The 23,953-nt window shown below is 35.8% G+C and overlaps 1 protein-coding gene across 8 annotated transcripts in view; it reads right to left on the bottom strand.

Moving 5' to 3' along the window:
• Nucleotides 1-255: 255 nt before the first annotated feature.
• LOC138694341 (uncharacterized) overlaps nucleotides 256-23,953 on the bottom strand; it is an 85,266-nt gene continuing 61,568 nt past the window's right edge. For all 8 annotated transcript variants that reach the window (XM_069817967.1, XM_069817962.1, XM_069817963.1 and 5 more), the window contains 4 exons: nucleotides 22,408-22,597; nucleotides 15,128-15,324; nucleotides 5,777-6,005; nucleotides 256-1,417 (listed from right to left, as the gene is read on the bottom strand). In XM_069817967.1, the coding sequence (XP_069674068.1) occupies nucleotides 5,815-6,005; nucleotides 15,128-15,324; nucleotides 22,408-22,592 (573 nt within the window). In that variant the 5' untranslated portion in view covers nucleotides 22,593-22,597 and the 3' untranslated portion in view covers nucleotides 256-1,417; nucleotides 5,777-5,814. The remainder of the gene's footprint in view (nucleotides 1,418-5,776; nucleotides 6,006-15,127; nucleotides 15,325-22,407; nucleotides 22,598-23,953) is intronic.

Raw genomic sequence — 23,953 nt, forward strand, 5'->3', positions numbered from 1 at the left:
CAGTCTAGTGTTCCTAGTACTCACAGCGCTGCAAGGGGCTAGCAACTATCGCGAGAAATGCAAAAAATCATCCCAAGCTTCGCAACTGTATATACTAAACTGTGGTATTATGATACAGACTCTCTTCTATGAACAGATAGTGAAAGTCAATGATTAAAAATGACTGTTCCTACCACACACATAGGTCAGGAGAAATGGAATATATAAAGACAAAACAGAGAAAGGGAAATGGATGTAAAAAAAAAATGCAACATGTGAGGATTGACCAAAATGTCTGTGAATTTAATCTTATTCTTCATATCAGTAACTTCCACATATTATATCCTTCAAAGTAGTCTCCTTACAGAACAATGCCATCTTCCTAGTAATTGCATACTTCCACAAAGTACTGCTTGAAGCTCACTTATCAAAATTTAATGATACGTTTCCTGCAATTTTTTTTTAACTAAACAATGAGTATTCAATCTCTTTTCTTTCAGTGCCACTTTAAGATTTGGAAATAGGGTAGCAGTACTGTCGTGGTAAAGCAATCAACATCTCTTGAAATGCTTATGCAATACATTTTCTTGATGATACTACTGTATATAATCCTTCTTTGACATTTCTGAAGTTATTAAGGCAGTTTTTCTAAGTCTGAAGCAGAATTTAATGTTATTTCGAATATTTTCTATCTCACAAAAGTACTAGGCTCTCTATGTTACTTAGAAGAATATACCATAATAATATCTTATACTATTACCTTGATCTAAACACAAAATAAAGCAGCAGATTTTACTCTACTACAAACTAACCGAAGGAATCATAGTTGTAACATCAGGCTCATCTTCCTCTCAGTCGAAAAACATTCTGATCAACCCTGATAATCTGAGAATAGAAATAACTTTAGTATAGCATGTGTTTACTTTGTGACGAACTATGTGGAAGATACCATGTGATGGAATGTAAAAACCGATTAGTTTCACTGACCAAGTTCTGCAGCATCGAAAGCTAAAATAATATATTATCCTGCACATTGTGTGCGCTTCCGTTATTATTATTAATTAATGCTAAAATAATAAGTAATAGGAACAACTTAATGAAATCATGTACACAAATTTTATATAAATGCAACATTATGAAAATATGTTATAAAAATAATAAATGGCACATATATGCACGTTCAGAAGTAGCACTCATCTGGTAAACTATATTTTAATATCTCAACATGAATTAGTTCAATTTGAGACACAGGCACATAATTATTATGTAATTACTGTAATTCAGTACCAGTAATGTACTTCATTCATTACAGCAACTATTTTTTTCTTGCCCCTGAAGCTCTCTTGCTCACAGGCAGGTATGTCTGCTAGTCAACATCACACGTATCTGCAGATTCTCATCCTGAAGCTGCCACTGATTGTGTTATGTGACCAACAATCTGGAAGAAAATGGTGTTACAGATATTAAAATAATTCACACATGCCAAGTAAGAGATTTAAAACATTATTGAACTGTTACAGCTAATAAAAACTGGTTGAGGGATTTCAAATGGCTCACATTTGACAAATTTCTTCTTTTACCTACCATAAAACTAACGTAGGTTTTACACTGTTAGTGGTACTGTGTTAGTTTTGTGTACTCAAAAGTTTTATTTATTTTTTTATTCTTCCTGTCCACAAACTATTCAAAAGTCAGAACATTTTTTAAAATTGCAGAAACTTGGTCAAAATAAGACTTACATAAAAATAAAAGTACAACTTAATTAAAAAGCAACTGAGATTTATTATTACACTACTTGTTTCAAATTGTTTTATTTCAGTTACTTAGGCAATGTTTATTTCGAGATTTAATTTATCGAAGTGCTTTGAGCTATTATTGGTAATGTTAAATTTTTTTATGTGAAATGTCTATATTCGACCTACAAGGAGAGAAAAATTGTAATGTTTTGACATGAAAGGTTTCTCTTAAACTATGGCATCATACGTGGCAGCAGAGAAACATTAGTGTAAGATAAATTTCGTGCTTGGTGGTTTTTCACATGGTCCATCTAACTCAGGACTGGGCAGCAAGAGCGGATTCTACTCTCTCACGGGGAGCCATATGATTTCTCTTCATCCCCTTTCTTTCCCACAGAACAACGCGCAGCGTTGATTCAGTGACGGATGAATATTATGCATCCCCGTTTAGAGTCTGGATCCACTCCCGATGCCCAGCCATAATCTAACTGCATTCTCAGTGTGTCTCAGGGTTTTCCACAAGGCCTGTCTCCAGGGTTGGCCACGTAAATTAACTAAAAAAACTGGTACAATTGTATGAAAATTGTATGTAATTTACATCGCGTAGAAAAACTAATATTTTACACGAGTTTTTATATGGCATAAGTATTTTCATGGAAATAAATTAATAAATTACATATCCTACTACGTGCCTGAAGAGCTGTTACTGTGTTTTTAATTCTCGAGCCAAAAATGTAGATTTTCCGCAGTTTTTACTTTCAAGTTTTGTGCGAATAAATCCAAGTTCGTCATACATGTCATACAAAGATCTTCCTGCATACTGTACAACATGTCTTCAACTTCCATTTTTAATATAGGTTCTTACTAATTTCAAAATCACTGATTATACGAGGGTCATTTCGTAAGTCATGGCAACTGTGTTATAAGATAAGTCGATAAAGTTGCAGCAATGGAAATCCACTATATGTGTTTGAGGACTGCTGGAATGTGCATCACAATGCTACCACTAAATGGGGCCTAGGCACAGGAGCCAATGCACAGGAGGCAATTCAAGATACATAAATAGAAATCGTTATTATACACTAAAGTAAACAAAGTACATTACACATAGCTATCACCCTTCTAAATAGTCCCCCAAGGCTTCCACACATCTTTGCCAACAATGGAGAAGACACTGAATACCATCAGCTGTGTGTGATTCATCAATGTGTACCCCCATCGTCGATATGCTGTTAAGATACCCTCCTTCTTTGCAAAGTGCTTCTCACGCAGCACCTTCTTCAGTAATACCACAGTCTAGTACATACAGTCACGAAGCTTAATACATAGTAAAAATGCATCCATACATAGTTGCTAACCACTAGGATCGCTACTATCGCCTCATCACAGACAAAGCAAAATAGTCTATTGTTTTTAGTACCCTCATAAACTCAAGCTTCGTAGCTTCGTAACTGTATATACTAGACTGCGGTAATACTATGAGAGCAATGTCACATGGATTGATATCGGATGAATAGGTAGAATATTCTAAGATATCCCACACCCACCACTGTAAAAGGTCCGTGAAACGAGCTGCAGTGTTGGCTATAGTGTGATTATGGGGGATTATGATGTTGTCTAGTAGTGTTCCAAATTGTATAATGCAGAAATGATCTGTAGTACTGGGCATTGACAGTGTGGCCCCCACGAACAGGATGACACTCCAGAACACCTTTGCTGGCATAAGCCAAAATGATCATGACCTTTGTAGGTAATGGATTTTCCGAAACTTGTGTCTTTGTGGTGAAGCAGGATGACGCCATTCACTTCACTGACACTTTAGGTCAGGTTCGTATGCTTGTGCCCAGGTTTTGTTAATTGCAATAATTCGACTTAACATGTCATTTCCTTTGCGAGGAAACCACTCCAGATGTGTACGGTATGCCTCATATAGAGTCCACTTCTGCAACTGATGTGGCACCCACTTTGCACACAGCTTGTGTATCTGCAAGTCCTGTCATAAAATACGAAACACTGTCGGCACAGAAATACCCATATGTGAGGACAATTCCTCAACAATCCAATGCCTGTCTTCTGTTAAGCCTGTTCGATAATGGCCACTTGCACAACTGTGTGAGCAGACACGAGACATCCACTGTGCTGCAGGTCAACGCTGCTATGAGTCCACATTTAAAGGGCTCTACCCAACATGCAACACTTCGATATAGCAACACACTATCACCCAATGCTTCTCATAGTTCTGCATGACACTGACGAGTATTTCTGCTATGAAGAACTGGAATTTTTACATATGACCATTGTTCAACTTTAGTTACATCCATCTTGGAGCATGGCCGTCAGCACATTAAATCTGTGTGTGGTGTTAAATAGTCACCAATGCACACAGACTTCATTTGGGGGTGACATTCTGTAAAGTGTAACGAAGTTTTCAAATGTATATACTGGAGTAACCATGTTGCCAGATGTCCCGAAGACATAACATGGTTGCCATGACTTATGAAATGACCCTCGTATATTGCGGAAATTATTAAAAATCATAATAATTGTACAAACGTGTGCAAATTATTAGACTCAGTACCACATTTTTTATATTTTCATAATTATCATGAATTACTGGCCACAAAATAATTCTGTAGGACTCTATGCGGCAAGATTAAGATCAGTACAAAACAGTCCTAGAAACCCGAATTTTTCCACAAATGAGGTACTGGTTCCCTGATGGTGAATGTGTCTTCATGCAGGATGGAGCACTCTGTCACAAAGCCAGAAAAGTAACTAATTTTCTGGCTGAAAATAATGTAGACGTCCTTCCCTGGCCAGGTAACAGCCCAGACGCAAATCCAATTGAAAATCTTTGGTCTATCGTAAAGAGAAAACTAAAAAAAAAAAACCAACGATTACCACCAAGGTGGACCTCATAAAAGCACTTATCCAAATATGGCACAGGGATGAAAACATAAAAGAACAATGTGAAAATCTCATGAACAGCATTCCAAACTGCATAAAATTGATGATAAAGAACAAAGGGTTTCATATTAAATAATAATTGTTGCAAACAGTGTGTAATAAATGAGTTTTGTAGAATAAATGTTACTTGAAGCATATATATTATCGTTTGAGTCTAATAATTTGCACACGTCTGTACCTTATTTTAGTGGAATTATTAGTTGCACACATCTAACAAGTGGCAGTTGAGCTTCAGCTATCAAGCAATCACAATTAACTGAAACACAAGCATTTATTTACATCAAAAGCTGTTTACTTTAGTTTAAGCTCAAATTCAGAGTTGATTTAATATCGTATTTACTCGAGTATAACTCGCACTTTTTTACCGAAAATATAGAGAGGGGGAAATTTGGGTGCATATTTTATGCGGAGATTTTTGTGTGTGAAAAATGTTGTTGGAAAATAAAGCACTTAAGACACATTATGCTTATTTATTCTTATAACTGTATAAAGCTGACATTCAACATGGCGAGTGGTGTTCTCACCTTATTCATCGTCTCTGTTGTTACTGCTGCCAACTCTGAGCTACTTTCGCCCTTACATGCATCACGTTCGTTGTTCTGTCAGCCCATACCGGCATACTAACACAGAGATTTTGAAGTCTAGCGGGTGGGAAGTGTTGACAAGAGTTGTCACTGCTTTCACTGCCTCTTCCCTTTGCCACATCACACGGGAATTTGAACCTTAAAATTATGATCATACTTACAGTATGCCTGTCTACCAAAAAATTAATGCAAGATATATATACAGGGATTTTTTTCCCTATAATTTCATACTGAGAAAATAGGGTGCAAGACATACGCGAGTAAATACGGTAATTATAACATAAGCATCGTTAGCTTGGGCACAGTGGCAACAGAAACTGTGAAGTAATTGATAAAAAAAAGTTGTGATTTAAATGTAATGATAATTAAAGTAATGAGCAAATTGGGCTGTTAATGTTCAGAAAAAAGTTTCACATATTATTTCAATATTTGTGCAGAGTAGGTGGCAAGCAGGAGGATGACTTTGGATGGGTACTAGCTTAATGAAGGCCCACTGTTGAAACAACTCACCTCTGTAAGACATATGGTGGGAAGAGGTACAGCTAGTATCACATGCTCTTGGACAGCATTACAGGGGATGAAAAATGCTTCTTCAAGTTTGACATGATTGCCTGCCGCTGGTGCATCACTTCACGGTGGCAGAGTGGTCCAAACACATATGGACACTCATATGTCACATTCTCTGTGCATCTGGTGTTGCTGTCTACTGGCTCAAACCGAAATTCAGATTCAGATGACACTACAAAAACAAAACTTACACCATGTCACAAACTATAGATGCTGTAACAGATGATAAAATGATGCAATTATGAAGACTGATAAGAAAAGGATTATAGTAATTGCACACGAAAGGCTGTGTTCAAAGATGCACATAGTTGGTGCTGGTGCTATCCAGTGCATAGATTACTGATGTAATTTGCTTCTAATCTCCTTGTCTTATAGTGCACTTATAACATCACTTAGCTTGTTTTCAAAGTGGGGGTCAAGTAAAAAGCTGAGGGGGATCGTGAGATGATTTACAAAATAAAACAAGAAACGCCTTAGTAACATACATTATTTTATATTTAGAAACGTAAATATAAACAACAAAGAACATAAAAGAAACAAGTTCCGGAAGTTATAAAGTAAAAAATGTGATAAATGTGCCTGTTTTCAGAAAGTAGCTTCTATAATCTGAATTCTGTATAACAAAAACGAGCGCGCGCACGCAAGCACGCACGCACGCACGCACGCACACACACACACACACACACACACACACACACAAAAATGATATTTGAATTTCAAGTAGAGTTCTCGCTTTTGTTTTAGTGGTAGTGTTGCAGAAAGGAAACAACTTTTATAAATACGAGGTTGCAAATACTATCTAAGATTTAAGAGTTTCTTTTGAAAGCTCGAGGTATTCTCGCATTCTTTTGAAGCAAAATTGGTCTACCTCTATGAAAAAAGTATAGTTTCAGCATTCCATCAATAGATACATATTTTAATGAGATTTTCTTTAATATTCTCTGGAATTTCAGCCAGTTGAATGCCACTGTTTAGAAACGGATTCAGTATCCTTCTGTTACTGTCATAATTGTTTCAAGTTTCTTCTAAAAAAAAAAATATATATCTGTTGATTAAAAGTGTGCAAACTCAACTGCATGTCCGCAAAAACAAGCATTATATATCATAGCATGTGGTACATAGCTAAATTTTCCACGAGTTATTTAATAAATCAAATTTCTTTTTGTCAAGTTATGTCGACCAGAATTCAAGTTTCCTTATAAATCCGTCGATTTTTATCTCTGCCTATTATATTAACATCTTGACCTTGCAAACTATTATTCAAAGTGTTTAAATGTTTGAAAAATATACCATATCGGCTAACAAGGTCAGTCTAAGAAACAAAAGGAAATCGGAAAATAGGTTTGCATATTCCAGTTTCTCATCTTGCAGGTACCGGTACATTAGAAGTTTCGTGATATCCACTACTTTTTAGCGATATTATCGTCTTAGATTTTGCAGGGATTTGTATTTTTCGAGTGGGCTTAAGTACAAGTATAGTAGAGAGTCGTAAACAAAATTCTCGTCCAAAAATGGGCCACACATTCAAAAAGTTTGGCAATCATTGACTTAGACTACGATATGCAACCAAGGGTAAATATTGCGGGTCAGCTGCACTCAAAAGAAGTTTCTGGACTAACCCAACCAAGAGCCTAATTAGAACACAATCATATGTTAAATTAAAATAAAATTTATTCAATATTCATGTGATTGAACGACAGAGGTGAATCAATACAATATTAAACATCATGGCTTCCACAATATTGAAATAATGTCCAACTGTCATAATACAATCATAATAACTGCGAAAATACAATATCACAACTGTCGAAACATTAATTCTTTGAATTTTCACAATGTCGAAAACTATGACATATTAATTACAAAATAATTGCTGAGACCCAATGTACGATGGACCACAACAATGTTTGACAAGATTCAAGAAAGTTAATATAGCTGAAAATTGTTTCAGCCGGCCCAACATGATTAATTGAAAACTTAATCTTTCGCACAAGATGAAAGGGGAAACAAACTATTACTTACTTACTTACTTACAAATGGCTTTTAAGGAACCCGGAGGTTCATTGGCACCCTCACATAAACCTGCCATCGGTCCCTATCCTGTGCAAGATTAATCCACTCTCTATCATCATATCCCACCTACCTCAAATCCATTTTAATATTATCCTCCCATCTACATCTCGGCCTCCCAAAAGGTATATTTCCCTCCAGCCTCCCAACTAATACTATATATGCATTTCTGGATTCGTCCATTCATGCTACATGCCCTGCCATTTCAAACGTCTGGATTTAATGTTCCTAATTATGTCAGGTGAAGAATACAATGCGTGCAGTTCTGCATTGTGTAACTTTCTCCATTCTCCTGTAACTTCATCTCTCTTAGCTCCAAATATTTTCCTAAGAAACTTATTCTCAAACACCCTTAATCTCTGTTCCTCTCTCAAAGTGAGAGCCCAAGTTTCACAACCATACAGAACAAACGGTAATATAACTGTTTTATAAATTCTAACTTTCAGATTTTTTGACAGCAGACTAGATGACAAAAGCTTCTCAACCGAATAATAACAGACATTTCCCATATTTATTCTGTGTTTAATTTCCTCCCGAGTATCATTTATATTTGTTACTGTTGCTCCAAATATTTGAATTTTCTCTTCGAAGGATAAATCTCCAATTTTTATATTTCCATTTCGTACAATATTCTGGTCACGAGACATAATCATATACTGTGTCTTTTCAGGGTTTACTTCCAAACCTATCGCTTTACTTGCTTCAAGTAAAATTTCCGTATTTTTCCTAATCATTTATGGATTTTCTCCTAACATATTCATGTCATCCGCATAGACAAGAAGCTGATGTAACCCTTTCAATTCCAAGGTTTCACCTGGCTGGCATCTTCGATGCGTGCTGGACTTTGAAGAGGCCAGTGAAATGAAGTCTTCAATTGATACTCAGCCTAGTCTCAAGGCTAGGCAGGTAACTTCTGAGTGGAAATTACATGTGTCAAGAATGGAAGACTATTGAACAGACTAAATAATATCGTCGTATATTCTAGCCAGAGTACCAAACTAATATTCCATTATACCAGACAGTACTTAATGCGCAAGTTTGGTTTTTCCTTTCTCATAAAGATACTGGAAAATGATGTGGTAAAAATAAATCTATTTTAACACAGGCACCATATTTTTATATTATGGCAGTTATACCATCCACACACAATCCCCAAACTGTTTGGAGGACCACACCTGCCATTGGTTAGTAGGTCCTTATGAGTGAGAGTCCAAGTTTCACAACCATACAGAACAACCATAATATAACTGTTTTATAAATTCTAACTTTCAGATTTTTTGACAGCAGACTAGATGACAAAAGCTTCTCAACTGAATAATAACGCGCATTTCCCATATTTTATTCTGTGTTTAATTTCCTCCCGAGTGTCATTTATATTTGTTACTGTTGCTCCAAGATATTTGAATTTTTCCACCTCTTCGAAGGATAAATCTCCAATTTTTATATTTCCATTTCGTAGAATATTCTGATCACGAGACATAATCATAAATTTCGTCTTTTTGGGGTTTACTTCCAAACCTACAACTTTTTCATTATACGAAATATAATTAAGGCACTCAGCACACTAATGGTCCAACCCACAAAATTATATTTTCACTTTGCCTCTTTGTAATAGTGTGCGAAATGTGATACACAAACGAAAATTGTGCTGAAATCTCGTGGAAAAAATGGGAATAATAATGAGGTCTATTTACACTTTCAAGAGAACAATATGAGGAGCTCTTTAAAGCAATAAACTCAATATGCAAATTTTGTGGATTGGGCCATTTGTGAGCTGAGCACCTCAATTGTGATGTAAAACACACGAGTTTGGCATCTACTTTCTCACAGGGCTCTGCACGGGCTTGGATCAAGACCATGGGTTCATGTACAGCCTGGCCCATGGGGCAGTCTCAGGACGAAATTTACTTATGCTTGTTGGGTTTGGGCCAGGCTTGGGCCTTAAAGAATGCAAATAATTTCTTTTCCGCGAATTATATGCTAATTAAAAAAAATAATATGAAGATTTTAACGCATGCACGATTACATGTCCACCCGACATCCATCCAGAACAGCAGACTACTGGTATCATGTTATTGTTTAGTTCGACTTTGTATTTCGTAATGGCATTTGTGTCATCTCTCTCTGTCATAGGTCACAGACACAGAACATTGATTATCTGTTCTGTTTTAACTGCGAGACTGGAAGATTACTCTTTCTGTAGGGTGACCAGATTCACATCAATAAAAAAAGAGGACACAAAGCTTCAAAAAGGAGGACATTGTTCGAAAAAAGAGGACAGAAAATATGTATTTAGATTTAGGCTTAGGCCTATATTATACTTCAAATTACGTCAATATCTATTTTATTACAAAATATTTACAGTACAGATTTAGGCTTACATCATATTTAAAAGTATGTTCATATCTATTTTATTACAAAATAATTATGAAAACAATAATAACCATTTTACAGTTAGCTACATATGAAAGTCAAGGGAACTATAATTATTAAAGAGGACAGAAAATATCTATTTAGATTTACATTCGCACCTCGATCTCTCGATTTGCTAGCTACCTGTGAGCAACGACCATAATTAGGGGGAGCAAAACAGTGAGCTCTATAGAGCAAAGACAGTTATCATGATCGTTGGCAAAGAGTATATTCCGTGGATGCTGCTGCCACCTACAGGCAAGTTACTTGAAAAAGGCGCCAAATCAGATAATTTCAAAATATCAGGCATACAAGTTATGAAAAGGAGGATATTTCTTGATTTTTTTTTAAATCCGCCTGGACCCCGGACAAAGGCCTAAAAAGAAGGGCATGACCCAGATAAAAGAGGACGTCTGATCATCCTATCTTTTTCAAGCTCCTACTGAAGTGATATCTGCCAGTTTTCGGTTTCGGGTCAGGCTCAAGTGATAATATAAGCTAATCTTGGGTTTCGAGTTGGGTTTGGGTCTGGTTCAGATTGGACCTGGTCTAAGAAATTCGGCCCATCCAGATATCTACTTTCTCATTATATGAAGTATAAATAAAGAGAAAATATTTTGATACTGTAATAAAACACGAGTTTCGTTTCTACTTTCTCATTATACGAAGTGTAAAGGAAAAATATTGTGATGCCGTAAAAAAAAAAAAGACACGAGTTTGCTTTCTGATTTCTGTTTTCTAGTTATACAAATTATATAAAGGGAAAATAATGTAATGCTGTAAAGAAATGTGGTTTTCGGCATACCATCTGCCTGTCTAAGTACAACATCTACTAACATAATGGACAGATTTTATTATTTTATATTTAGTATCTACAGATCATTAGCCAGGAAACAGGTTTTGCTGAGGTAAATGGCAACAGCCTTTTACTGTAATAGATCGAAAATGACTGCCGAGAAAAAAGTGGTTTTCGGCATACTATTTGCCTTTTTATATACAGCAACGTTAAAGAAGTCGTCAAGCCAAGTTTGTAAAGCATCTTCGTTATGAAAGGAGTTCCCTTGAAGATTGTTGGATAGTGAATGGAAAGGTGGAAATCTGAGGGCGCAAGATTGGGAGAACTTGGGGGATGTGGAATTACCTCCCAACCAAGCTCCTGGGTAGCTGCTTTCGTCATGTTAGCGGAGTGTGAGTCTGCATTATCATGCTGCAGCAGCACTTGATGCAGTCTTCCCGATAGTTTCTTTTTTCAATTGCAGCTGCAAGCCATATGAGTTGTTGGCAGTTATGGTTACATTTCTAGGAAGCAATTTGTAGTAGATGATGCCTTCTTTATTCTCTTGAAGGTCATAGCTAATAAGGAATGGGGATCAGATATCACAATGCGTCAGTTTTATAATGCTTATATACGATCAAAATTGATCTATGGATTGAAATATGGGGAGGACCACCAGAACTCATCTACAAAAAATTCTTCTTCTTCAAAACTCAGCCTTAAGATTATGCGTAGGAGTACCAAAAATCATATCAACTGTTGACCTAGAAATTGAATGTAATATTCAACCAATCAGATACTATGTATTACAAAAGAATGTAAAAATAGATTTAAAATTGCAAGCCTCATCCAGATCTCAGCTGTTCTTCAAACTGTCAGATGATATCCTGTGTAATTTCTATAAAATAAACAAAGAAGAAATGCCAATCCATATCACAGACACTCATTGCTAAAACTCCAGTTGTGAACGAAATTCCTCCATGGAAATGGTGATTCCAGAACATAGCATACAAATTCCAGGAAATCATTCCAAAAATGATCCTCCATACACTCTTAAGTTAGATGCCATGGAACCACTCTGCAGCACATATAAGGATCACCTTCAAATTTATACAGATGGATCTCTAAATCCTAATAATGGGACATCAGGAGCAGGGTATTATATTCCAAAATATCAAGAAAGTTCTTTCATACCATGTTCATCCTCCTCCAGTTCTGACACTGAATTGCTAGCTATTGATGCTGCTCTTCAGCGTGTTACTCAAATTTCAGAAAAATCTATTTGCATACTTACCGACTCCAAGGGGGCTATATTTAATATAATTAAATATGTACCAAACCTATACGCACATAGAATTATTCCAATTCAGAAACAACTAAGTAAACTAAAAAAACTCCAAAAGGAAATAACATTTCAATGGATACCTAGTCATTGTGGTATATGAGAAAGTCGATAATATTGCAAAACAGCCAACATATTTGCAACCAAGACCTCTTCCAGTGATATCTCTATCCAGTGCTTTTGCTTCAGTAAAGTATCATTTTATAAACCTACGGATCAACAATTGGCTCTCTTCTGACAAAGGAAACCAAATGACCTGGAAATGTACAAAAACTTGCCCAGACATGTTCAGATATTTTTAACAAGAGCCACAACAGGTCACATTGTCACACAATTAATTGTACCTACACTGATTTCACCTTTCTGATACTTCTACTTGTCTATGGTGTAATAATCATGATGAAAATCTGGAACACATTCTTCTATGCTGTCCATCCATAAACCACAAAAGAAGTAAATTAAAATCATCAGTACCAGTTGCAGAAGACACAGCCCTGTAGTATATATTGACTAAGCCCCAACTCTGGCCACTAGCAACAGGCATCTATAATGAATACCGATCAAAATACCCCTCATTTCTCACAAAAAACAAAAACTGAATAGACTACAGTGGACTATAACGGACTTTATGTTGTCAGCAAACAGCTGGATACATTAAGAAGATTGATTGATTGATTGATTGATTGATTGATGCCTTCTTTATCCCAACATATGTATAACATCATCTTCTGTGAATGGACACTAACTTTATACAGGTATTGTGTGTTGAAATGACAGAACCATTTTGTTGCAGCAGTTTCTCTGATGGCATTCTCCCCATACATGATAGCCACCTTTGCTCCTCTATTGAACTCAAACAGAAGAATATGTCAGAAGTGTTCGTTTTGTTCCACTTGACACTCAATCTTCTTTAGTCCAAATCTTCAACTTCACTAAATTCGAGGCATATTTACAAGCACAATACCCCAAATAACAAACAATAAACAATCTCCTAATAATGCAGTGTTGTGATGACGAACATAAACCCTATGAACTTATGCATCAACCTAATAACTCGGCATATCAGATTACAACCTGGACTCTGATCGCTGATGTCACGTCTTGACAACAATGCTCATGATTCGACACTGCTTGACATCTGCTCCATCTTACAAAAAGGAATTTAAAGTTGATCAGTTTTTCTATCGTATGGCGTTTATTTTAAATATATATCTTAAACCATTAATTTTCACAAGCAATTGAAATCAGGTATGACTGTATATTATAACATACTGAAAGTGAAATCAACATGCTACATTTTTAATAAATATCAGCTTTAAAAGAGTGAACAGTAGTGCAAGTAGGGCTGTGAATTCAGAGTTCCAGGCTGAAGAATTTTAGGCAAAGCAGAATCCACAACCTTATTTGGAAAGTTATGTTTCACTGTCCTACAGCTGTGGCGAGATGAAACGGTATAAATTGTCTAACAGTGGCGGCTAGCATTAAGAGGCACATGGGCACGTGCCCTCCCATTCGTTTTATTTTCCCACAAAAAAAAAAAAAAAAGCAATTTTTGCTTAAAATTATCGGCTCAAAACTTAATGATTTAAGAGTTTCTATTCAGGCATAAACATAGGCCTACTGTGAAATGTGAATGCTTTCAGCTACGGCGAGTGAGTGGAATTGTGGAATCCTTTGGTTCGGGCTCCGTAGTTCTAGTGCCCATCCTTTGCACATGTGCACAGATGACTCAAGAGTTTCAAGTGCAAGAAGAGTGGTGTGAGGTGATGGATGCGGGGTCGAGAAGATGAGAGGGGAAGCATCGGCCAGGACTCAGTCATTAGCGTGGTCATCCTGTGCACATGCGCAAATGGTTTTAAAACAATGTGTAGAATGCATGAGGAAGGCATTACGTATAGAAGTATGATGGTAACACTGCCATGGCCCAAAGAACCAATTAAGTTGCCATCTTAGCTATTCTGTAGTTAGATATAGCTTTTTTAGATTAGTTACTATAATTGCTATATTTCATATCAGAGGCAATGCTTAACTATGTTTTCCGATTAATTTAGCTACTAAAATTAAACCATTTAACATTGTTAATATAGAAGTTTAGCTATATTCAAAATTATGGTAGGCTACTTTTCCATTAAGAGTGTTGGCAACATTGACAATTCTACGAAATATGTGTTGTCAGTTCCCGCATTTGTATTCATAGCGGCAATAATAAAATTTTGAGTGTTATTAATACCTCTCTTCCTTTTTATTTTAAGTATGAAGGTAGTTACATTAGTGTTCGTTGTGTGCTTGTGTACTTGTTCATTTCAATATGAATAGTTAGTGAACTAACTGGAAGACAATTAGATTTTGACAGCAGAGTTCACGCCAAGAAAGACTGACAGCATTAGCAAATGCTTTCAATTGAGAGTAAAAGGTTACATTTGATTCCTAACTTCAACCAGTGAGTTATCGAAGTATTTGTTCGAGCTAAGGATCTAAGAATGGAATTCATCTATAAATAGAAAGGTTCGTGTATAATGCATTCTTTATATTTACATTTTGCTATTGAAATTTTCAGCAATTATTCAGTATCGCAAGCCTATGTTGGTGTAGTAAAGAACCTATGGATTCAATTAATCCAATAATGTTTTAAGTTGTGCCCCGCCAAATAATTTGGTCACGAGCCGCCACTTCGTCAACCTTGTAGGATACTCACAGCAAGCAAGTCGGCTGATGAAGCAGGTACTGTGTGTTGACTGGATGACATAAGAGCCATCCTTCATGGGTTTCACGTTGAAATGAGCATCTGCAAAGTTGTGGATGAATGGGAGGGAAGACAGGAACTCTGTGTACTCTGCTGAATAGCTCCAGTGGTCATAATTGCCGGTTTCTGACAGGATGTTGAAGTCTATGCTGTCAACACAATAAACAGATATAAGGCACTATAGCTTACTTAGTATTTATTTCATGGATTCAAAGTTTAGCTTCAACGAATGTGTAAATTAATTAATATTCTTACATAAATTATAATTTTATCATAAATACTGAAGAGAAGGGCAAAGAATGAATTTTAAGAGAGAGAGAGAGAAGAAAAATAGCAATATCTTGAGTGATGGATATTTTAGAAAATACAAGGAGCAACCAGAAAGTTACATATTGTGCAGTTATAAGGAGTAGACAATGAAAAAAAAAAATACATTTTACTGCTATGAAACTGTGCATAATTCGATCTATCAACATACCTAGTCGCAATGTAAACACTAGATTTTTCTTCTCGAAATGTCATGTGAAAAAATTGGGGGTCACTTTGCAATCGTAACGTCACAGTAGTGAAGAACACTGGCTGCTACCTCCCCACTACCTACGAAAGTTCTTAATGTTCACATTACCATGCTGCTACCCTCTCCTCCCCTTCCATTTATGAAAGTGTGTGTGTCTTTGTTATATAGGGTTCAGTGCTGTAGTTGGAAACAAATTTTAAGTAGTACTGTTGAAATCTCCTTGGTCAGACTAGACTCTGTATGGACTCTTACTACACTTCTTTTTCAAAGTTATTTCTTCGTCATGCAGACCTCCTTCCAGATCGCAGCCACAATTGCATATAAGGCAAAAAATTAAACGCTGACAGTGATGGCCCAACACTATTTAGGAACAAAAGCCTAAGAACTCTTTTACTGGAAGAGTATTCCTTTTCTTAGTGCAGATATCGTTCATTACAGTATCTAATGCTCATTCACATTCTTCAGTTGAAATTGAAATAGAATCTACAACACGTAACTGGACTCAAGATTCATGAATGCACAAAAAGTAACAATTTCCCTGTTCTAGCAAGTTGCTAGCATTATACCTGAGCGAGCTTTAAAATTAGCGAATCAGTGCAGCATAATTCCTGAGGTGCCACATCATAAAGTTAGTATTATGCGATATTAGTGTTATTAGATGCCTACGCAAGTTTTTAAATTAGCAAATCAGTGTAGCAGATTTCTTGAGGCGCCATGCCATAAAGTTATAGAAATACCACGGCATTATGCAAGCTTGAAACTAACAACTACTCTTGAAGTGCTAGTGAGCATTTAAAGAGATGCGCCATACTACTCTGATTGCTGCAACACGCATCACCTGTTAACGTAATACTCAGCGGTGGATCGTGTAAGTATTGAAACACGAAACGTTAAGTAATCAAGCAGGACAAGAAGATACAGTTTTCTGCAAATGTTATTTTTATGAATAATGACAATGAAAGAAAACAAATTTTCCAAAACAAGTACAAACTATTTTACAAAAAGCTGAAACATAACTGTATTTCTAATATTTAAACAATTACTGTAAAAACCTTATAAAATGACATAAAAAGTACAATTCTGCAACAGTTAAAATGTGATGCCATAATCTGAACCTATTTATTTTGAAAGGGCATCAGTCACTGATTTGCATCATTTGAAAATAAAATTAAGGAACTAAGAAAAAATAGATTCTTAACAAAATATCAAGCACATTACTAAGAAACAGAAAAACAACAATTATGCACTTTTTTTAATTTCTTACTGAAGTTCTTTGTTGTTTTTTGTCAATTTACGTCAATTGACTCATGCCCTTAAAAGAAAGGTTTCATTTATTCTTCTTCATCACGTAAATCAGCAAATGTTTCAAAATTTGGAGTTATGTCAGACATTGCAATTGTGAGCTGATGGAATAAATTTTCGTCTGAAATGCGTTATCTTGATTTGGATTTTACAATGGCCAATTGAGAAAAAACTGTTCACAAATAAAGGTTGAGCCAAACATAGAAGCAATTTTCATAACAAAACTCCGAAGATGTGAATATTTTACTTTGCAAAGTTGTTTATATATATCTAAACGAGCCATATTGTAAATGTGTCATTTTTCAGTCGAAGAACTTCTAACTGAAGGTCTAATCTTACACATTGATCATTAACGGAGAATGCATTAAAAATAATAGAAATTCATTCTCTAATTTATTAAAATCACTGAATCTTTTGTCTGTGAATTCATTTATTACATTTTCAAATATTTGATAGAAGTGGCTAATGTTAACATCGGGTGATAGATTAAGCGATTTTAAAGAAGAAAAGTCGATACAATTCTCTCTGAATTAACTGCATCAGAAATAGACGCAGTTGTGACACAAACAGCTTTAATTCATCGTACATGTGTACGATATTTTTTATCTTTTGCTTGAAGAGAAATGTTGAAGTCTGTAAAAGTGCAGGTTATGTCGCACAGGAAAGCCAAATCAATGACCCATCTCTCGTCTGTCAATTCATTTATCATTTCACCCCGAAAAGGAAACGCATTATGATTATAACATTGCTTTACAAGCAAAATACATTAAGTCAGAAATATTACTTCTGAGAAAAAGGAATAAGTATTTTACATACTGCATATATATAAAGTTAGAATTGGAAAATAAAATACAATTAAAAAGAAATAACTTACTCAAATTAATAATATTTTGAGGATTCAGTTTTGTCGGAATAAAAGTGCCTTTTTCTCAGACATAATATTTTTACTTAATGTGTTTTGTTTGTAAACCGACGATATTATTACGTTACTACTACTTACTACCCCCCACCACCACCACCACCAGTATTATTATTCCTGTTATTATAAAAAATTAAAAAAAAAATTCTATTAAAACGAGTCTCTTCATAATGTCGCTGAACGTGCTAGTAAAATTTTGTAGCATAATAAGCACCTAACGCTTTCCCCTTCTTCACAACAAAAGAATTCATTTTCCCATTCTTTGTGGAAATAATATTTTTCGACTTTTTTACTTCAGGAGCTTCCTCAGAGAGCGACTTTTTTTTAGTGAAATCCACCGCTGTACCTCAACCGGTCGGACAGGTTCCCCGCGTAAACAGCTAGGGGTGTGGAGGGAGGGAGATCACGTCATTCCGTTCGACTCCGACATGTACTACTGATACCCACGTCTGTGCTAGACCATGGTTTTCGGTAAAACAACGAATGGACAAGCAGTTAAGCAAAGGATATGAGCTGTTAGCCGTTACTTTTATGCCAGATATCAAAATCAAAATCAAAATGTTTTTCAAATAACAAACATCTTCCATTTCAAAGTACAGTATATTAAACATAGTTAATATATTTTCGAGTCTATATTTTTTTCTGGTACGATAACAGTGAATGTTTATTTTAGACGGTAAAGCATATCGGCCCGTACCAGTCCAACTACAGCACTGACAGGGTTTCCACAGAAATAAGGAAATTTATTTCTCAGACTTTCAAGACTAATTTTCCAACATTTCCCTGACTACTGCACATATGCTTATATAAACTTTTTCGTACTAAAAAAATTAAACGACCTCCACCACCCTCATAACCATCCAGCTCTCTCCTTTATTCTTATCTTTGACTTTACCTTTTTGTAGTTTTTATTTATATTTAAATACAAAACATGGAATAAAACTTTTTCTGGCTACAGGAAAAATTAACAAAGTTTATGTAATTGTATCATCAGTAAGATATTATGGATTTATTAATTTTTCCTACAGAATAATCTCTGTAATGTTGACAACTAATATTTGAGGAGAAAAATTTGCTCCAGCGCCGGGGATCGAACCCAGGTCCTTGGTTCTACGTACCAAGCGCTCTGACCACTGAGCTACGCCGAATTCAATCCACAGCACCGGATCGAATCTTCCTCCTTCAGTGTTATGATGCACTGCTAGCTAGCTATGCTAGCTATTCCCAGCTTCTGAAACTTGTAGATTAACTGCATGTGAAATTGTTCTAGGATTCTAAAGTAAAATTAATAAGAACCATATACACTTACTATATAGCATAAAAATATAAAACAAATTACGCAAAACCCATTTTTTGATGTGATATAATATGTAGTCTGCACACTCTTAACTTGCTTGCCCCTAGAGCGCTACTATTGTGTCAGCTAATAAATGTTGGCATATTTTATACGTATGAGTTGCGTGACTGTATGTATTAGACTGTGGGTTAGGCTATGTTAGTTTAGACTTTTGTTATGTCTCGCATATACGAATCAGTCACAGGTTAGGTTCGGTTAGTTTAGGCTTTTGATATGCCTTGCATATAATCAAAATTATCTAAGTTATGTTGGTATAACTGATATGGGAATTCTGAAGAAAACAGGTGTGGATTGGAAAGAGAGGAGGCTAATCAGTAACCTTGATATGAAACAAGGACTCAAAGTCAGGATAGGAGAAGAAATGTCTGAAGGAAGTGAAATAGGAAAAGGAGTACAACAATGATGTCCTTTATCACTTACCCTGTTTAGCATCTACTTGGAAGATTGAGTGAAGAATTGTTTTCAGAACATGGGAGGAGTGAAAGTAGGAGGAAGAAGAATAAAGTGCATAAGATTTGCTGATGATATGGCGTTGTTAGCAGAAGAAGAGACAATACTAAGGGATATGTTAGTGGAGCTAAATAACAGCTGTGAGCAGTAAGGGATGAAGATAAATGCAAACAAGACGAAGACCATGGTTGTCGGAAGAAAAATAAAGATGGTAAACATGCGAATACTAAATGAGGCAGTAGAGCAAGTGGACAGCTTCAAATACTTGGGATGTACTCTAAGCAGTAACATGAGCTGCTGCCAGGAAGTCAAAAGGAGAATAGCAATGGCAAAGGAAGCTTTTAATAGAAAAAGGAGCATCTTCTGTGGACCTCTGGAGAAAGAACTAAGGAAGAGACAGACTAGTGAGGTGCTTTGTGTGGAGTATTGCATTGTATGTAGCAGAAACATATCCATTACGACAAAGTGAAGACAAAGCGAAGAGAAGCAACTGGAAGCATTTGAAATGTGGATATGGAAAAGAATGGAGCATATGAAATGGACAGACAGAATAAGAAATGAAGCTGTATTGGAAAAGGTATGTGAAAAAAAAATGATGCTGAAACTGATCAGGAAGAGAAAAAGGAATTGGTTGAGTCATTGGCTAAGAAGAAACTGCCTACTGAAGGATGCACTCGAAGGAATGGTGAATGGAAGAAGAGTTCAGGGCAGAAGAAGATATCAGATGATAGACAACATTAAGATATATGGATCATATGTGGAGACGAAGAGGAAGGCAGAAAATAGGAAAGATTGGAAAATGTTGGGTTTGCAGTGAAAGACCTGCCATTTGGCAGATGTATGTCTAAGAATGTACCATTTTTCGTTGTCTGCCTTTCTTTGGTAACACTATTGTAAAGATTTACCAAAAATGTCAGACTATACAATTGAAGTCTTCAAGGTAAAACATCATCATCATCATCATCATCATCATCATCGTCATCGTCATCGTCATCATTATTATTATTATTATTAATGTCCCATGCCGTGGCATCATGGTCTAAGGCATCCTGCCTAGGACTTGCATTACGGAATGCACGCTGGATCGAGTCCTCATGGGGGAATAAATTTTCTCATGAAATTTCGGCCAGTGTATAGGACTGGTGTCCACCCAGCATCGTGATGCACTTGGGGAGCTACGATAGATAGCGAAATCCAGTTGCAAAAGTCAGTTATAATGGCTGGGGGATCATCGTGCTAACCACACGATACCTCCATTCTGGTTGGATGATCGTCCACCTCTGCTTCGGCATGTGGGCATGAGGCCAGCAGCTGGCTGGTCGGTTTGGGCCCTTCACTGGCTGTAGCACCACGGATTATTATTATTATTATTATTATTATTATTATTATTATTATTATTATTTAGGTTAGGTTTGCTTAGCTTAGAAGATGTCAAGACCCTCTATCCTGGTGGTCTATGCAAAGATGAAGATAACAGCGATTGAGTGCAGGATTTTCAAGTGCTGTGCAAAGGCTGGTGATTTTTTATTAGTGACATTGTCAGTAATGAAGAGCTATTCTAATGGCGGATGTACAAACGAAGTCACATTACGAAAACTGTATTTTTTTTTTTTTCATTATAGTTTCTTCTGCTTCACTACTTTTGAGTGTTTATTCCATTAATACAAGTTATACATTCTTCACAATACACTGCATCATGTGTTTTATATCCATATATTTTCTTATTTCACTAGAAACTACAACATATTCACCTCCATTGCGACGCACCTCTCATTCCAAACATAATTTATTAAATTTTCCAACAATTTTTCTTTTTCCAAATATATCCCTATAAAATCCTTACATTTTCAACTCCACCTCCATAAAGAAATCCCTTATAAATTCAACAATTTCACTTCCAAAATCAACACAAGTACCTGTGCAGTAGCACTAGTTTCTTCAATAATTGTGCAACACCGAGAAACCAATGTGTTAGCATAATGACAAAGATTGTCTTAAAAAAAATGTGTGCTCCATAAGAGAAGTATTCTGTGGTCTGTAACAAGGACATTTTGAAGAAATTGAAGATGAAGCAGTGGGCTATGTACATGAAAAATGCAGGTAGTGAATGGCTATCACACGAGATGTGATATGAGTGAAGGCTTGCAAAGTAGTTAAAAAAAACGCAATTAGACTTGCAAAAAAAAAAAAAAAAGAAGAAGAAGCAATTTCTGGTAAATTCAGAGACAGTAATGGCTGGTGAACAAAAACGATGCAACATAGTAGCTAATGTTGTAGCATCACATAACCCTTGCAGGACATCTGCTAGATGGATAAAGAGAAAAACACAAGAGTTCCAACGAAACATAATAAACCCACAGTCTAGTACATACAGTCACGAAGCTTGAGTTGTAAGGGTGCTAGGAACAATAGACTGTGCCAGTACTATTTCGCATTGTCTGCAATGAGGTGATATTAGCGATCCTAATGGTTAACAACTTCTATGGATGCATATTTACTATATATTGAGCTTCGTGACTGTATATACTAGACTGTGATAAAACTGTGAAAGCAACATTCGTATTTAATGGGACGCGAGCCTTTCATTACCCATCCCCATCTCTGCATGGTAGCTCATTCACTTCTCCTATTTTTAATACATCATAATGGCACAAGGGACTGGAACCTGGGAACTGAATTATACTTACATAGTTGGATTCAACATCTTCATATTGCTGAAGTCTGCTACAAATTCCCAGACCTCCACCGGTTTTGAGTTTCTTATTGTAGCCTCGAACACAACATTCTGTTTCCGTGTTCTGAGCACTAGATATAAACTCACAGCAAGAAGGCACACGCACAAAACTCTCATCTTAAACCATTTGCGAGCCATCTTTCCTAAAATCAAAATATATTGGGTGATTCAGGAGGAATAGTAAATAATTTAGGGGATGGTAATATAGACTATTCTGAGCAAAAAACTTCATACAGTGAAACCTGTTCAAATCAGAACCTGAATAATCCGGAATCCTGTCTATTTTGGAACAATTTATTGGTCCCGGCGAAATTCGTATGTAGGCCTATTATGTATAATTTTTCCTGAATAAAATGGAAACTGTCCAATGCGGAAACAGAAACTGCCTGCTACTATTCAAAACGGAAATAATATTTTGAGCATACTGCTTTAATGTAAACTATATTTTGAAACAGCGTGTAATTTCAAGGAATAAACGAAGAGCTCAAATGCAAAACAAGTTATATTCATTTTTGTTTTAAATTGAGTTCTTGCTGCTACTGCTACTTTAGGGGTCCCCTGGGTCTATATGTGTGGTATTCTGTGCAGAGAAAGTTATATCCTACAGTTGACAGGATGATAAAAACCTGCGTTTGTTTCAAAATAAGTTACATCCAAAAAGCTGTTTGCTTCAGTTTAAGTTATATCCATTTTTCTTGTTTTATTGACGTAATGTGCAACAGGTTTTTTTTTTTTTTTTTTTTTTAAATTTTGCTACTTTAAATAATTTTATTTGTTGTCTACCGTTGTAACAGTCAATGTGGTGAGAGCAATCTGAATTTGTTGCATTTATGTGAGTGGCAAGAGAATGGAAAGTATGGGAGATATGGTGACAGTTGGGGAAGGAAACGTGGGTTCCAGGAAGAGGAAACGCAATGAAACAGACAGGCAAAGAAGAATATCCAAGTATAGTGATCCATTTGCTTCTTTAAATAGTACCACACTATTTTCAGTAATCATGTTGACTCTTGTGTTCATTTACTCCAAATTGCAGTCAATGCCAGCAGCTAGGGAAGACCATGATGAACCCAATGAGAACTGTAATTATGTTGATTTTTAACTTCCTGTAGAGCATGTGTAGAAATTCCCCAAAAGAACAGAATTTCAGTTAAGTCTGGAAAGGACTTTCTTCGTTACTCATTTTAAAAATGTATCCAAAATTAGGTTTGTATTCTTCTGAAAATTTCAGCAGGCAGTCATAAAAATGTTATTATTTTCATAAAATACAAAATTACCGAAAAATATGTGTATAATTTGCAATGATAACAACTATGTGTATAATTTTTATTGGTAATAATAAAATTAGGTCTTTATTCGTGTGAAAATTTCAGCAGGCAATCTTAAAAAAAATTTTAACGTACCTTGTTAACACAAAGTTCTTATCATACATATTCCGAAGTGATACAGTGTTAAAAGTTGTATAATCAAGATGTATATTTAAAAAAATGTTATATTTTTCA

The sequence above is a fragment of the Periplaneta americana genome, chromosome 2 (assembly GCF_040183065.1).
Source record: "Periplaneta americana isolate PAMFEO1 chromosome 2, P.americana_PAMFEO1_priV1, whole genome shotgun sequence".
Lineage (NCBI taxonomy): Eukaryota > Metazoa > Arthropoda > Insecta > Blattodea > Blattidae > Periplaneta > Periplaneta americana.